The sequence below is a fragment of the Parastagonospora nodorum genome, assembly GCF_000146915.1.
Source record: "Parastagonospora nodorum SN15 chromosome Unknown scaffold_20, whole genome shotgun sequence".
Lineage (NCBI taxonomy): Eukaryota > Fungi > Ascomycota > Dothideomycetes > Pleosporales > Phaeosphaeriaceae > Parastagonospora > Parastagonospora nodorum.
In genome coordinates this window covers 573,294-587,493 of record NW_001884568.1, presented here as the reverse complement: position 1 = coordinate 587,493, position 14,200 = coordinate 573,294, and the positions used below count along the sequence as shown (strand labels likewise).

The 14,200-nt window shown below is 53.8% G+C and overlaps 7 protein-coding genes across 7 annotated transcripts in view; 3 read left to right on the top strand and 4 right to left on the bottom strand.

The window, feature by feature from the left end:
* Positions 1 to 341: 341 nt before the first annotated feature.
* SNOG_11872 (hypothetical protein) lies at positions 342 to 2,024 on the top strand (the record flags this gene model as incomplete). Its single annotated transcript, XM_001802057.1, has 3 exons — positions 342 to 1,205; positions 1,252 to 1,972; positions 2,017 to 2,024. 3 exons carry the CDS (start codon positions 342 to 344, stop codon positions 2,022 to 2,024), a joined length of 1,593 nt encoding a protein of 530 aa, XP_001802109.1.
* Positions 2,025 to 4,091: 2,067 nt separating this feature from the next.
* Positions 4,092 to 5,696, top strand: SNOG_11871 (hypothetical protein; the record flags this gene model as incomplete). The annotated part of the gene is made up of 2 exons (XM_001802056.1): positions 4,092 to 4,154; positions 4,377 to 5,696. The coding sequence occupies 2 exons, from the start codon at positions 4,092 to 4,094 to the stop codon at positions 5,694 to 5,696; spliced, it is 1,383 nt and encodes a 460-aa protein (XP_001802108.1).
* Positions 5,697 to 6,301: 605 nt separating this feature from the next.
* SNOG_11870 (hypothetical protein) lies at positions 6,302 to 6,413 on the top strand (the record flags this gene model as incomplete). The annotated part of the gene is given in 2 exon segments (XM_001802055.1): positions 6,302 to 6,326; positions 6,346 to 6,413. 2 exon segments carry the CDS (start codon positions 6,302 to 6,304, stop codon positions 6,411 to 6,413), a joined length of 93 nt encoding a protein of 30 aa, XP_001802107.1.
* Positions 6,414 to 6,786: 373 nt separating this feature from the next.
* SNOG_11869 (hypothetical protein) lies at positions 6,787 to 8,862 on the bottom strand (the record flags this gene model as incomplete). The annotated part of the gene is made up of 1 exon (XM_001802054.1): positions 6,787 to 8,862. Exon 1 carries the CDS (start codon positions 8,608 to 8,610, stop codon positions 6,787 to 6,789), a length of 1,824 nt encoding a protein of 607 aa, XP_001802106.1. The 5' UTR covers positions 8,611 to 8,862.
* On the bottom strand, positions 8,708 to 9,509 carry SNOG_11868 (hypothetical protein; the record flags this gene model as incomplete). The annotated part of the gene is made up of 2 exons (XM_001802053.1): positions 8,708 to 9,277; positions 9,399 to 9,509. 2 exons carry the CDS (start codon positions 9,507 to 9,509, stop codon positions 8,708 to 8,710), a joined length of 681 nt encoding a protein of 226 aa, XP_001802105.1.
* Positions 9,510 to 10,447: 938 nt separating this feature from the next.
* Positions 10,448 to 11,098, bottom strand: SNOG_11867 (hypothetical protein; the record flags this gene model as incomplete). The annotated part of the gene is made up of 1 exon (XM_001802052.1): positions 10,448 to 11,098. The coding sequence occupies one exon, from the start codon at positions 11,096 to 11,098 to the stop codon at positions 10,448 to 10,450; it is 651 nt and encodes a 216-aa protein (XP_001802104.1).
* Positions 11,099 to 13,085: 1,987 nt separating this feature from the next.
* Positions 13,086 to 14,200, bottom strand: part of SNOG_11866 (hypothetical protein) — a gene marked incomplete at both ends in the record, with an annotated part of 2,171 nt that continues 1,056 nt past the window's right edge. Inside the window, one exon of the mRNA XM_001802051.1 lies at positions 13,086 to 14,156. Within this exon, the coding sequence (XP_001802103.1) occupies positions 13,086 to 14,156 (1,071 nt within the window). The remainder of the gene's footprint in view (positions 14,157 to 14,200) is intronic.

The following is a 14,200-nucleotide window of genomic DNA, read 5'->3' as shown; positions in this document are numbered from 1 at the left end:
GGTCATATGTTTGCAAGCTAACATGTGGTATACTTTACAGAACCTACACACATCAGGAAGCTTTGTGCTATACGAACGGGCTTACAATTGTCTTATCTCGACACGTATCAGTGGGGACAATCGCGAGCAGGATTGTCAGGGGTCGATCTTGCCGTTTAATCTGTTTGCAATAACAGCACACTCGGATACAAATACCGTGTCTGGACTTCTTCAAGTTAGACTTTACCTTCCTCCGACCTCATCGGTTCGACTGTCGACGACACAGCGTTTTAAGTCTTGAACTCTCTTTGTTCACCTCTCAAAACTCAGCGTTTCTCCCCACCGAAGTAAAACCTGCAATCATGGGAGAAATGCCCGCCGGAAAGATCACCCTCGGGCGGTACATGTGGGAGCGCATACATCAAATCGGCGTTGACACAATCTTCGGCGTACCAGGAGACTTCAACCTGCAATTCCTCGACTACCTCTTCCACGTCGACGGCCTGAAATGGATTGGCAACATGAACGAGCTCAATGCCTCATACGCAGCCGACGGCTACGCACGCGTAAAAGGCGTCCCGGGATGTGTAGTCACCACCCATGGTGTTGGTGAGCTCAGTGCTCTGAATGGTGTCGCGGGCGCCATGTCCGAGCAAGTCAAGATCATCCATGTTGTTGGTCAGACTCCCCGACCCATACAGAAGAATCACATGATGATCCATCATTCTATTGGGAATAAGCCGGATCATCAGCTTTACAACAAGGCTTCTGAGGGCTTGCGGTACGCGGCGGCTGAGCTGTGGGATATCGAGACTGCGCCGGCGGAGATTGATCGGGTCATTCGGGAGTGCTTCCTCAAGTCTGGTCCAGTGTACATTTTCTTGCCACTTGACCTTTCAAAGGAGCATGTTGATGCTAAGCTTTTGGACAACCCTATCAACACGAAGCCGGACGTTGATGAGGCGGCTCAGGAGAGGGCGGTCAAGGCTGTTGTTGAAGCGCTAAAGGAGGCCAAACATCCGACTATCCTGGTTGATGCATGGACACAGAGATTTGGAGCGGCAGAGGAGGCGCAACAGCTTGTCCGGAAACTCCACGTCCCGTGGTTCTGCGCAAATATGGGCAAGGGCGTAGTAAGCGAAGACGACGAGATGTACGTTGGTGTCTGGAATGGAGAGGTCAGCACACCCGGCGTCAAGGAGGCAGCAAAAGCCGCTGATCTAGTTGTAAGTGACCTTTTGTGTTGTTGGAGGTCAAACACTGACTTTCCAGATCACTTTGGGCTACATCCCCTGCGACACCAACTCCGCCGCCTTCTCGCGCCCTCTTTCCGAAGAGTCCACTATCCACATCAACCCACATGACGTCGTAGTCAAAGGCCAAATCTTCCCCAACATGTCCATCAAATCCCTGATCTCCTCCCTGTCCGCCGCTCTCCCCTCAAAGCCCCAGCACGCCATCCCCAAGCCCCAACTCCCCGCGCCCCGAACTCCCTTAGACAAAGACGCAACCCAACTCACCCAATCCTTCCTCTGGCCCGCCATCGAATCCTTCCTGCAGCCCAACGATCTAATCATCGGTGAAACCGGCACCTCCAACTTCGGCCTGTGCGACATCAAATTCCCGCCCAACGCGCGCTTCATCACGCAAATCTACTACGGCAGCATCGGCTTCGCGACCGCCGCCACGCTAGGCGTCGAAGTTGCGCGCTCTGAACTGCCCAGCACGCAACCCAGCCGGACGGTGCTGATCACGGGCGACGGCAGCATGGCGCTCACGATCCAAGAAATCGGCACCATGATCGCACAGAACCTGCCTATCGTCATCTTCGTCATCAACAACGCAGGATATACCATCGAGCGGCTAATCTGGGGCGCAAAACAACCCTACAACGACATCGTGCCAACAAACTACTCCCACCTGCTACCCCTTTACAACCACCCTGATCCGGACAGCTCGTTCCATCGCGCGAGCACAAAGGCCGAGTTGCAAAGTATCCTGGGGCTGAAAACGCTAAGGGAGCCGCGCGATTTGCAGCTCGTTGAGTTGGTGGTGGATAAGTTGGATACGAGTTGGAAGTTGGGCACGACGTTGGCGTGGAGGAGTGTGGAGCATAGGAAGTATTTGACAGAAGAGGGGTTTATGGATACGTATGGAAATTGGGGTTTGGAAGGGGAGAGTGGTGGCACGGTGAAGTGGTTTTGAGGGCTGATCTGTGATGTTGTGTACTTGGCATGTATGGAATTGTTGAGTGTAGTTGTCTTGACGGACGGTTCAGGCGAGGCTGATTGAGCGCTCCCGGGGCCAGGTGAAGTTCTAAAAGAGTGCGTCAGATTCGTAATTGTCCAGACAAACAAGAATGTCATCATGAAATTTAGTAAATGGCACTGCTCTTACTGCATGCTTTGCGAAGGCAGCGATCCGATTGGCCCACGTACCAAGGTAAAATCAACATACTGTCAGTCTTTACGGTTGTTAACAACGTCTAGCTCGCCAGGCAGCGGCCGGTTTGATGTCCGCTTTGCACTTCAACGACATTAGCTGATAATTTTTTAATATTTTGCTCGTGCAATCTGCTATTGGCTACGGAACCTGTTTCCTCCAACGTCCTTGAATGTATACAGAAGGCTTATATTTATAAACCTTGGTAAGACAGAGAGTATGCCTGTAGGCTGATTCAGTACTGCGTGGCTTTCTAGTGACTGACTTCAATGTGAACGGCACGAAAATGTTCTGCGAAGGCAACGGATGGTAAATCGATTGGCCCTAGCGTCGCTGCATGGGTCGTGGAGAAGAAGGGATCAACCGAGTGTTGCTTCTGGAAGACATCGGTAATGCGCTGCGTGGTAATGTTCTTATATGGTGCTATTCGAATGTGTATGGCTCGAGAAGGCAGGGCCCAATGATGTTGCAATAACAGCGATGGAGTGACTTGGGAAATGCAATTTAGTGGAAGAGACGAAGAAGTCTTCGAAGCTCGATCGAGCGATCGAGTTGCACGGCATACGAGGCTGAATAGCGGCACGCGACGCTGTTGCCTTACCGGTGCGTTGCGTATTGAATGGACCCCCTAAGAAGCAGGTTGAAATATTCGACCCCTCAATCCGACGCTTCTGCGCTCATTAATTGGGTAAAATTCTATAGTACTTGTTACTATAATCGACTTTAGTCCTTGTCTCTGTCAACCGGAGGATTTTAGCTAACAACATGTTAATAATCGTTAGCTCATTTGATTATCAGGCGCAGAGGGGGTCCATTTAATACGCAAGCGACAATATGACTGCGCCACAGCCTACTTGCTTATCTCGACACCTAACAGACGACCCTTCGACCCACATCTACCACGAAGCTGAGCTACGTCTTTCATGACCTTGGTTCCTCTCATTGATTTGTTTTTCTGTCTTGTCATCGCGAGCACTGTGAGGTCTACTTGAGACAAGGCAGGTCCATTTACGTCATGGAGCAACCTTGCCAGTACAGCCCGGCACATAGCTGTAAACACTGCCAGCGTATCGTGCTCCGACGTGAGAATTTCTCCGAGGACTCTTTCAAAATTAAGCTCCCACATACTGTATCGGAACTTCGAGAGGGCATTAAAAATGGATGCGCACTGTTGCTGCAATTGTTCGTTTCAGGTTGGGATGCGAGCACTTACAAAAACAGATTGGAATACGCGGTAAGTTGGCGTCGTGATGCGTACTCCGTGGATATCCAGAAAAAGCTCTTGCAGCGATGGCGTCGGAAGTTTAGGCAATGCTGGTCCTTGTTCGAGCAAGGCTTGTGGAACGTGAAATTCCACTTTGAAGCACACCACAACTTCTACTCCTTCTATGTGGAGCTCCCACGGACATTGCTTCCGCCGCCGAGCTTTGAGCACCACTGCAGACATGGGCTTTATTATACATGGATCTCGAGTCTCAAAGCATCACCAGGTACAATTTACAAAGTGAAGTAGATGAAGTCGAAGCTAATGTATCTCAGACATTTCTGCTGATGAGGTACCAGAAAGTATCAAGAGGGCGCAGGACCCCTATGTTGGCTCCGAAAACAGCCTTCGACAGGCCGGTGAATGGCTGACTACATGCCATGGTGCTCATCCGTTGTGCTCCGAAATGCCGACAGATTTTGTACCTACGCGCCTTCTAAAGCTTGGGACGAATGACGACCAGCACAAAGTCCAACTGATTCATACCTCTCCGGGAGACTGTGTTGCGTGGGTAGCCTTGAGCTATGTGTGGGGTGGTGACCAATCATTCAAGACAACAGTTTCTTCCATGACGGAAATGCACAGGCAGATTCCGGTCATAACACTTCCGCAAACTCTGCAAGATGCAGTGACCGTCTGCAGAGGGATAGGGATACAGTATTTATGGGTTGACTGCCTATGCATTGTTCAGGATGATGCAGACGATCTCTCAAGAGAATTGGCCTTCATGCCTAAAATATACCAGCGAGCATGGGTGACCATTTCAGCTTCTACGGCCGATGACGTATCGAAAGGGTTCTTGCAAGACCGTGGCTACAAAGTCATAGTCGGCCAAACGCCCCTCGAAAAGTCACCCGTATTTTCACTTCCATACGTCTTCGTAGACGGCATTCGCACCAGCAATATCATTCTCGGTGAGGCGAGAGAGCCTACAGATGAGACCGAAACAACTCCGATACATCAACGCGCCTGGACATATCAAGAGCGAAGACTGTCGCCGAGAGTGCTTGAATTCACCAAAACCGCCATCACGTTTATTTGTCGCACGGGCGAATTCCGCCGGGGCTCAGGTTCCCACCCATGGGTGACACGAGGAGCCGAAACATGGGACGAGCAAGAGCGGATACTGCCGTGTATACAGAGCCAAGACCTACCGAGTTGGCATGCAATCGTCAAGGACTACGTGATCCGCGAACTCACATTCCCGAGTGATAAGCTCCGGGCGATTGCAGCTTTGGCCGATCTATACAGGATCAAGAATAAGCAGACGTATGTGGCGGGACTTTGGAAAGAAACAATCGTTCTCGATCTATGCTGGTACTCACGTTACCCTGTAGACAAGTTTGCCAGGGTTTCCACGCCGCGACCGCGAGAATATCGTGCGCCAAGCTGGTCTTGGGCAGCGATCGACGTCGAAGCGACAAGACAGTTACGGTTTCTCGAAAACACCATGCCAAGGGGTATAAGCCCCTCAAATAACTTCAACACCATATGGAATTGTCATCTTGAGCAAGATGCAGTGCTTGTTGATCTCGTCTTGGAACAGATACCGCCTAATACCACTTACGGACAGATCCGTTCGGCAAGCTTGACTCTAGAGGGATTGGCACTGAATACCAAGTGGTCGTTTAATGAAGGCTACCATAGTCTCCAGAACTTGGGGTCTGACTCTGTCTTTGTCCCTGACTCGATCCTTACACCTGGCTCGATCCTTCGTCGCTCTGTCTTCCCTACCACTTCCATGTTCACTACGAGAGATGCTATGGAAGATATGACACCCACTACCGCAGATGAGTGGCCTGTCGTCGCATTTATCTTGGTGCGCGGAACAGGAGGCATTGAAATACGCGAAAAAATTGTTTTCGGCCTGCTTCTTCTCGAGGAGGCATCGGGACAGCACCGGCGAGTGGGGACATTTCAGATGGCATTGGGTCCAGATCGATATGAAACATATGACTGCCCTCTTGACACTAGTAAGATGTTCCAGAGACGGAGTATCACGATCATATGACATGGATATCAAAGCTCGGCCGCGCAAGCAATGTATATGTACTCACACGTTGTGACTTCTCTCAGGCATATCTCACATCTCAATATTTCTACTCGTGTATACTCATTCTATCTCCATGCTGAAAAAGTATACCGGAGACATTACTTCATTCATGTCGTTAACTGACGACATAGGACCGAACAAACAGCTGTTTACTTACCCATGATAGTACATTAATCAGGCAGTTCAACAACACCAAAAAAAGACACACGCGCCCAAGAAACTAACACTGTAATGCACACAACTACACACTTGCTACAGAACCTACATTTCCTTGTCTACAAAGTACAACCACCACGAAACACCATAAACACAACCAATCCTTGCCAATTACCCGCCGTGCTACTACCACAAGACTCGGTGTATCATCCTATCTCAAATCCACGCACAACCCACCCCATGACTTCTAGCACAAGTCCTCTTACTCCTCCCACCAGAACCTAATCACATCACCACAAAATACCATTTCTCCAACTTCCACACCACTCATCACGCATCACGCATCACCCAACCAAACTCCATTCTCATGCAAAAGAATCAAATCGTGTAAATCATCTCTATATAATATGTATATCTACTATCTGAACGAAAGTGAGTGTGCATCGCACAGCGAGCGAGAGTATCAAAAAGCTACGTCCGCCAAAAGCGAACCGAAAAACAGCACAGCACAGCATGTAGTGCGTGGGGGGGGGAAAAAAAGTTGTCCGCCGAAAGGCCGACCGACTGAGCGAGAGTAGTAATAAAAAGTATGGATTTCATAGTATCCGTACAGAAAGTCAGTTGCTTTCCAGCAACCAAAAGAAAAAGAAAAACAGAGAAGGGATCCTGACCCCGACGCTGTGCAGCCCTTGCTTGAAGCGTCGAGTTTGAATATGCCAGGTCCCCTTCCTAAACACAAAAAGGAAAAATCAAGAGTACTAGGACCTATGAACGCCTATTGAATATCAAACCAGGTATTGGGTATCCTGCTATAACCATTGTGTGTGTACTTCTCCTCATAACTCCTCGAATCTCTTATTTGGCGTTTGTGGACCAAATAGGTCCGGCAAGACTAGTAAACATACGTAGCAGTCCTGCCCAACGTGGGCTTACTCGGGCCGTAATCGCTGCGCTCGTTCTCGCGGCCGCGAGGCGCCCATCTGACATCTTCAGGGCCGTACTTGGGCGCGTACTGCACTTCATTGGGGTTGAAACTCGACTGGCGAACGGGGCGAGGTCGCTGTTGCGAGGCGTATGAGTCACTGCGCATTTCGCCGTACAGAGGGCGTCCGGAGCGGCCGCGCTGCTCTTCGCGGATGGGCGAGGAGCTGGAGCGACCCATGGGTGGCGGTGGCATGGATGTCTTGGAAATGTTGGCTTCCGAGGGGCGGTTGGCGCCGATCGGGGGGCGACCAAGGGGAATTGCTTCTGGCGAGCGGTGGCGTTGGCTGCTTGGCGGCTCGCGGAGGACGGTGCGGTGGCTGCCTGCAAGAAGGTCGTCTTGGCGGAGAGGGACGCTGCCGTTTGGTGTGGGGTAGTGGTAGTACTTGGTCTTACTGGCAGAGGTAGGCTGGGGTGGCGGTACAGATGGGTATGCCTCCGGGCTGCTGTGCTCGGGAGTCATGGTTTCTCGCAGTCCAGAGGGGCGCGGGACCGAGGCGGGTTTGCTGCGCGAAGATGCATGCGGCACCGTTGATGGCATGGTTTGCGAACGGTGGAAGGCTGGGGGTGGCGAAGTCGAGGCATGCTTGTCACGGGACGGAGCCTCAGTGTAGCGGCGTTCCGGCGTAGCGCGCGGAACTTCGATCTTTGCAGGCGAAGAGGTGTGTTGCTTCAACGGAGGAGGCATCCGCCTCGATGAGCTCTCGTCACCGTCCCAATCGACAATTTCAGGGAAGGCACGGTCACGGTCTCGGCCTTCTCGTTCGCGGCCTGAGGTTGTCCGCTCCTTGGGTCGGGCAGAGGACCTGCGCACGGGCTCGGGGCGTGATTCCTTGGGGCGTGATGAGCGACTACCCTCGTAGTAGTCTCGCGATGTCGTCCGGTCCATGGTGGGACGCATCTCAGCTTGGACCTGTTCGCGCGACTTATGCAGGTAGCGGATGGCCTCTTCGGCCTGTGTGCTCATCTTGCGGGCGCTCGGAGTCTCGTAGCGCGGGTCCTCGTATGAGCGTCGCTCGTCAGGCTTGCGGCGGGTGTCGGCACTCTGTCGTCGCACCTCCTCTTCCTGGCTGCGGCGCTTGTAGCCTGCTTCGTAGCGTGCCTTCTCATCTGCGGACGACGACTCGCTCTCGACAGAGACGAACTTGTGGTTGCGGCGATCTTCCTTGTCACGCGTCTTGGTGCGGTCAGATCGCGTCCGGTCGGCGGTGGCTTTGGTGGTCCTCGATGACTCCTTCTCGGTCCGTGGGGTTGAGCCAGTCTTGGGAGGGTATGCAGAGTATGTTTCATACTTGCTGCGGGTGCTCGCACGTGCACGCTCGCGGTCACGGTCGTCGTAGTACTTGTCGTCGTCGGCGTAGGCGGCCGTCGGTCTGCGCTCCTCGGTGGCATAGCGGTTGCTGGACGTGTTGGCGGACGGGCGGGACTCGAATCGCGTCGCCTTCTCGCGGCTTGCGGTGGCGCCTCCTCGTGCGAGCTTCTCTCTTCGCAGGGCTTCGAGGGTGATGCTGGCTTCGTACTTGGCGCGCTCGGTCTCGTCGATGAGCACTTCGTAGGCCTTCTGGATCTTGTGGAACAGCTCGGCCTTCTCTTGCCTCACTGCGGGATCCGTCGAGGTGACCTTGTCGGGATGGCAGTGGAGCACCAGCAGGCGATGCGCCTTCTTGATGGCTGAGGCATCGGCGGTCTTCTCGACGCCCAGTGCTTTGAAATGGTCGGGTAGGGGTTCATCCATAGTTGGGGTTTTGGGGGTTTTGGGGGGGTTGGGGAAGGTGCGGGCGGGGTGGTGTTGCACGGTCTTATAGCTGCGAGACAGTGCGGTGAGTCTTCAGTCAAGAATGAGACATGCGCTCGCCGATCAATTGCAAGCGAGCGGTGGCGGAGAGCGGGAGTGCGCGGTCGTGGCTGGAGGCGGCGAATGTATCGCGTAGGGCAGCGAGCAGCAACAGGCTCGAGCAGACGGGTGCTGCTGGGTATATGTGCGTGGTGTTAAGGGCACGCGAATTGGGGTATGGGGTGATGCTGGGACGCTGCAGAAGAGTCTCCTGTTCCTGGTGCGGTGACGACGTTGGTGCCCGTGCTGACTCAAGCCGATCGGGCTGTTCCTGGATCGAGGACGGAAGAAAACCGGAGAATCTCGTGGCAACGCGAAACGGGGGCTCGGCCGGCGAAAAAGAATAAAACAAAGTCTTTGCAAAAGTTTGCAAGTTTGATTGCTGCGTGCGTGCTCTTTGTTGTTGGGCGAGAGCAGAGGCTGTGTACGGCCAGTCTGCAGAGTGGATGCGATGCTGGGCAGCTGTCGTTGTCCAAGCAGCGGCTTCCTTGCGGAGAGTAGCGGTCTGGCCTGCGACGTCACTCGAGGTTAAAGGTTTCAGCGAGGTCCCGATCTCTGCGGCTTGCGGCTATCCGGGTCACAAATACAACGGCGGGTGGGAGCACAGAATCGAAATAGAAGCTGTCGGGACTTGAAATAACGAGCTGTACCACGCAGGAGACGTGAGGGGTGTCAAGTAGTCAGCCTACGGAACTGTTCTCGGGGCCTTCTGGGCCTCTACCACGCCCAAGGCGGCCCTGAGTATGCCCACGGGAGTTGGCAGGGGATGTGCCTGCGGTCCGCAGCACGCTCTGCTTCATTCAGGAATCAGGGCTCGAGGCTATTCTTCGATTCACGCTTCATCAGCCTGCATGCAGCTTCCACGGCGCCTCTGCACGCTGCTGGCCGCGCCAATCCGGCCACGCTCAGCTAAGCCAGACGCAACTAATCATCTCATCTGAGCCACCTTGTCCAGAGGCACGCTGCATGCGAGGCATCGGCTTGGGCGCCTACGAAACATACGCCCAATCATACCATGCAGGTCCCTCCACTGCCAAACCCCCATGTGCCAAAACCCACCCAGCGAGCGGCCTCGATAGGCACGTCCAAGAGCACACTAGCTGCAAGGTCATCCAGTTCTGCCCACGAGTCGGCCTGTCAGGTGTGACATCCAGCTGCCACCCAATGGCAAAATGCTCAACCACTCCACCGCAAAGTATTGCTGTCACTGTGACCAACCCGAGTTACGCTGGCCAAAAATGACGGCGCACGGCATTGTCGAGTGCAGTCTGGTCGTCGCTAGAAGGACATGGAATCCGAGACACCCCGCCCGTCACACGCCCACCGCGCCCTAGCTTCTTCACCTCACCCCACCACCGCGATGGATGATGTGCAGCCCTGACACCTCGCCCGCAAGGATGATCCCCCGACACCACCGGAAGGGACGTGAGAGACAGCACGCGGCCTCGACACGGGCGGCTGCATCGCGACCATCGCCAGACAGCACCAATGTTTTCTTCTTGTCGATACAGGCAAGGCCCGTCCCGAACGACTCTGTCTGAGTGGCCCATGGCCATAGGCTTATGCGGGGAAAGTGGGCCGCCGCAGCCAATGGGCCCGTTCCATGGTCTGATCCGGCGATGAGACGTGGTCAGCGAGGATTTGAGGAACACACGAAGAATATACACCATGAGGTAGGTGTGTGTGGAGAGCGTCAACAGTTTGCCTGAGATGACGAGCGTGTGCTTTAACGGATATGTCATTGTGCCTCCAGCGCCGCTTCGCTGGCAAACGCCCACACTGGCAGCTCAACGTCAACCACAATCGGCTTGTTGAACGTGGATGCTTTTCCGACGACCCTCGCACTCAAGAATGCAGCGTTGATCATCAGAGTCTCGCGGCGCTCCACTCCAGTACTCCCAGGTGTACTTGTATGCGCGTCAACCTTGCTGCGGCCGACGTCGCTTCGAGTCCTGCACTCTATCGCTCCACCAGCCTTCCTTCTCCACGTCTCCACTCCCGCCTCACTGCTTGAAAAGAGGGCACCGTCCTCGAGGCTGGACATTGGGTGCGGCTCTGGAGCACCCGGCTGAGTCTCGTCACTCTCCCCGAAGAGTCCTCTGAACTTGTCAGGGACGACATGACGTGGCACCTCTCCAGCATGCATATACTCGATCCCACACCCTGCTTTCCGCGTGGCATCGACGAGTGAAATCTTCTTGTTTCCTGCGCCTGGATCTGTCCAATTCTCGACGGATTCGACGAGGCGAGACAGGTCTAATTCAGCAGGAGTGTCCGTCTTGTCAGGATTTGTTGATCCATTGTCAGTCTTGTCAGCGCTCATTGACTCATCCTCCGTCCTGTCAGCTTCAGCAGTCCTCCACCTCACCCTCTCAACCCCCCCTCCCATCATGGATATGCCCACAAACATGCATCATAGGCCTCACACTCGCCAACCTTCCCTTCAAAGCCCCACACCCCGCGCTCCCCTCTGCCGTCCTATCCAAACACCCCAACGCCGGCGAGTGCGTAATCACCACATCCGCCCCCTCCATCTCCCCCGTCTCCCAAATCTCCTCCGCTTCCTCACCTCCCCAGTATTGAAACGCCCAGCCGCGTCGGCCAGGTGAGTATGGCGAGCCGAATACACCCAAGTGCGTGCGTGTCTTGGGCAAATAGATCGTTGCGGCTTCATGTTGTAGGTACGTGATTGACGGCGAATCAATTAAAAGCCTCTTACACGCCTCTGGATCCTGCGGACTAGGCCATTTCCACTTGTTTTCATGCGAGTGGAAGAACGGCGGGTCGAGGGTTGTGTCGTGGTTTCCTACACATCATACATCAGCGCACGTGACCAGGAAGTGTGAGTAAGTTACCAGCAACAACAATCTTGGCCTGAAAATCGCTCTTCTCAAGCCATTCCACCGTCCTATTGAGTTCTGCATAACTCCCCTGATTCGTTAGGTCGCCGGCGTGGATCAACACGTCGCCGGCGGGCAATTTGGGCGTTTGGTTGTGCGTGTCTGATATACACACGATGCGGACTCTGCGGGTTGGCATTTTGAAGCAGTCAGATAAAGTGCATGTATATTTTGCCTATTGACGAAGTACATATTGGCTCTGTTTTTGACGTGTTGGTGTGCTATCGTGACTCACCCCACTCCTCCGCCAATCCTCCCACCGAGTGCTGCCTGCATGCGAAGTCGATGCCTCAGGCATATGACGTCATACGTCTAACCATCACCTCCACCACCACTCTCCATCTTCATCACCAACGTCCAAATCCACTTCGTCATTATCCATCCCTGCGACATTGAACCTCCGTCCCTGATGATCCCGCCGCACCTCGGCACGCAACCGTATGTCGTGCATGCCATGCGCAGCACCTTCCGCTTCCGCTTCGCACCCAAACTCTTTCGCCACTTCCGTCCGTTCGCCACTGCCAACTGCCCACGCGAAACAATCAAGCAAGTACAGTTAGCCCCCGAACACGAGTGGTGATCGGCGCGCAATGCTCGAGGATAGGGAAAACTCGGATGCAGAAATTTGTTGCTTTGCCATGTCCGCCCGCGCATTGACGGAGACGGAGGTGCGCGCCCGTGTGTCGCGGAGCGGCGACGCGGAGTGTCTGAAGCTGCGCAAATCGCGTGCGAGCCAAGAGCAATGCGATGCTACTACGAGGGCTACACTAAGCTCCGCGGGGCGCAAGATTAGACGTGGTTTAGTCAGGTATTGCATGTGAGCTGAAAGGACAGCTGGAGTGGTGTGCTATCGGTCACGGCGACGCTACGCGTGCTGCGCCATTCGTACTCCAGCTCACCGCTGAAGCGTAGTAGTGCTTGTGTAGCTGAACTAAACTCAGCATCAGCGTCGTAGGGCTGATGTGACAGTCACACAAACTCCAACGTCATCAGCATCACGCAAGCGCATTATTGTGTGTAGAACACCTTGTTCATTTTTATGCTGAACTACAAGAGCCATCCCAGTGGGGTATCGTCGCCCAACCATTACGCCAAACGCCAACATCTGAAAACACAAAGCCCCTTCTGTCTAGGGTTCCAATATCGTGCACTTTGTTTGTGAAAAAAGGGAAGAAGATCAAGTAGGTGGCAGTAGCTCTTGTGGAAAAAAAAACTCCCAAGCAAAACGAAACATTTCCCGCAGTCCTTCAAACCGACCTCTGTCGTAACCCAAATCAACATTTTCGTATATACCAAGGAAATTCCCGTGATGCCCAAGGCCGCGTAAATGCTAGACACTGTGCTTACAGAGCGGAAGGCTTGCTTAAAGAGGGTGAGACTTGAATATTCTGACACTGTTCGTTGCGAATGGCCGTCGTCTGAGCGTCGAGATGCGGGCGATAAACGTAGCTAAGACAGCCGCGCGCCATGAGAAGCTCAACCGGACATATCAGACCAGTGGCTCTCGACGCTGTTTGATCGTTTCCACCCCTCAGGAAGAGGAGCACCCACGTCCACATTTTGCTCCGGTGGTGTGCGGGGACGAGGACGAGGCCGATCTGCTGTTGCTGGCTCAGCATGGCGTTTCCTACTCGTGGGACCCTTGTCTTGTTGCAGGATGTGCTGCTGGAACTGGCGGCGTTGGTCTGACTTCCCCCTCGTTGGGGTCGCGTCCGGATCACGACCACTCAAGTCGTCACCACGTACTTTGGCGCGGGAGCCATTGACAAAAGACACATTGTCCATCATGTCCCAATCGTTGATGTTGAAGTCTTTTGGTGGCGAGTCGTCGAACATGGTAGACGACGCGTCAGCCGAGAGGTCGTCGATTGAATCGTCCTCACCCACGAGACTGATTCCGCCTCCCCTAACACGGTTGAGTGATACTGCGGGATCCTCATCTTGCTCATCTTCCGAGGAAGTTTCGGTGCTGTTCTCACTTGCAGGTCTTTCGGGTTCCAAGTACACTGCTGGAAGCTCCTGAGACATGGCTACGTCTTCGCCTTCCACAGCAATTTGGTCATGCTCCTCGACAGACGTCAAAGACTCTTGGTCGAGCTTGAACCATGTGATGAATTGTTGCATCTCCAATCGTACAAGCCAGGAGTCGAACATCGACTTGAAATATCTGTCAAAACCGCGGTGGAGCGACAGATCGCAGTCGGCCTCATGACCAGTCTGTTGATGAGCGATGATTTTTTCGATCATGATCTTAGCCATCTTCCAAACGAAGGGGCCACATGGCCCTTGATCCTGGGTAAACTGGTTGTCCCACCATTGGTTGGGGCTCTCCTCTTGTGGCAGGAACTGCCATTCCTTCGTTTCTTCCCCGAGGACCATCAAGAGGCCCTTTGAGACCTCGTAGGCTATTTTCTGGATCTGGTTGTAAGGACTCACGCCCGTGGAGTCATAGTAGAATGCTGTCTTGTGAACGCGATCCACAATGACCAATGACCAATGAGACCCGTCGCTGTAAGCGCCAATACCGTCGTTGATGGGTAGAACAATCTCATCTCTTGTCTTGCAAGCGATCTCTGTAGACATCATAGCTA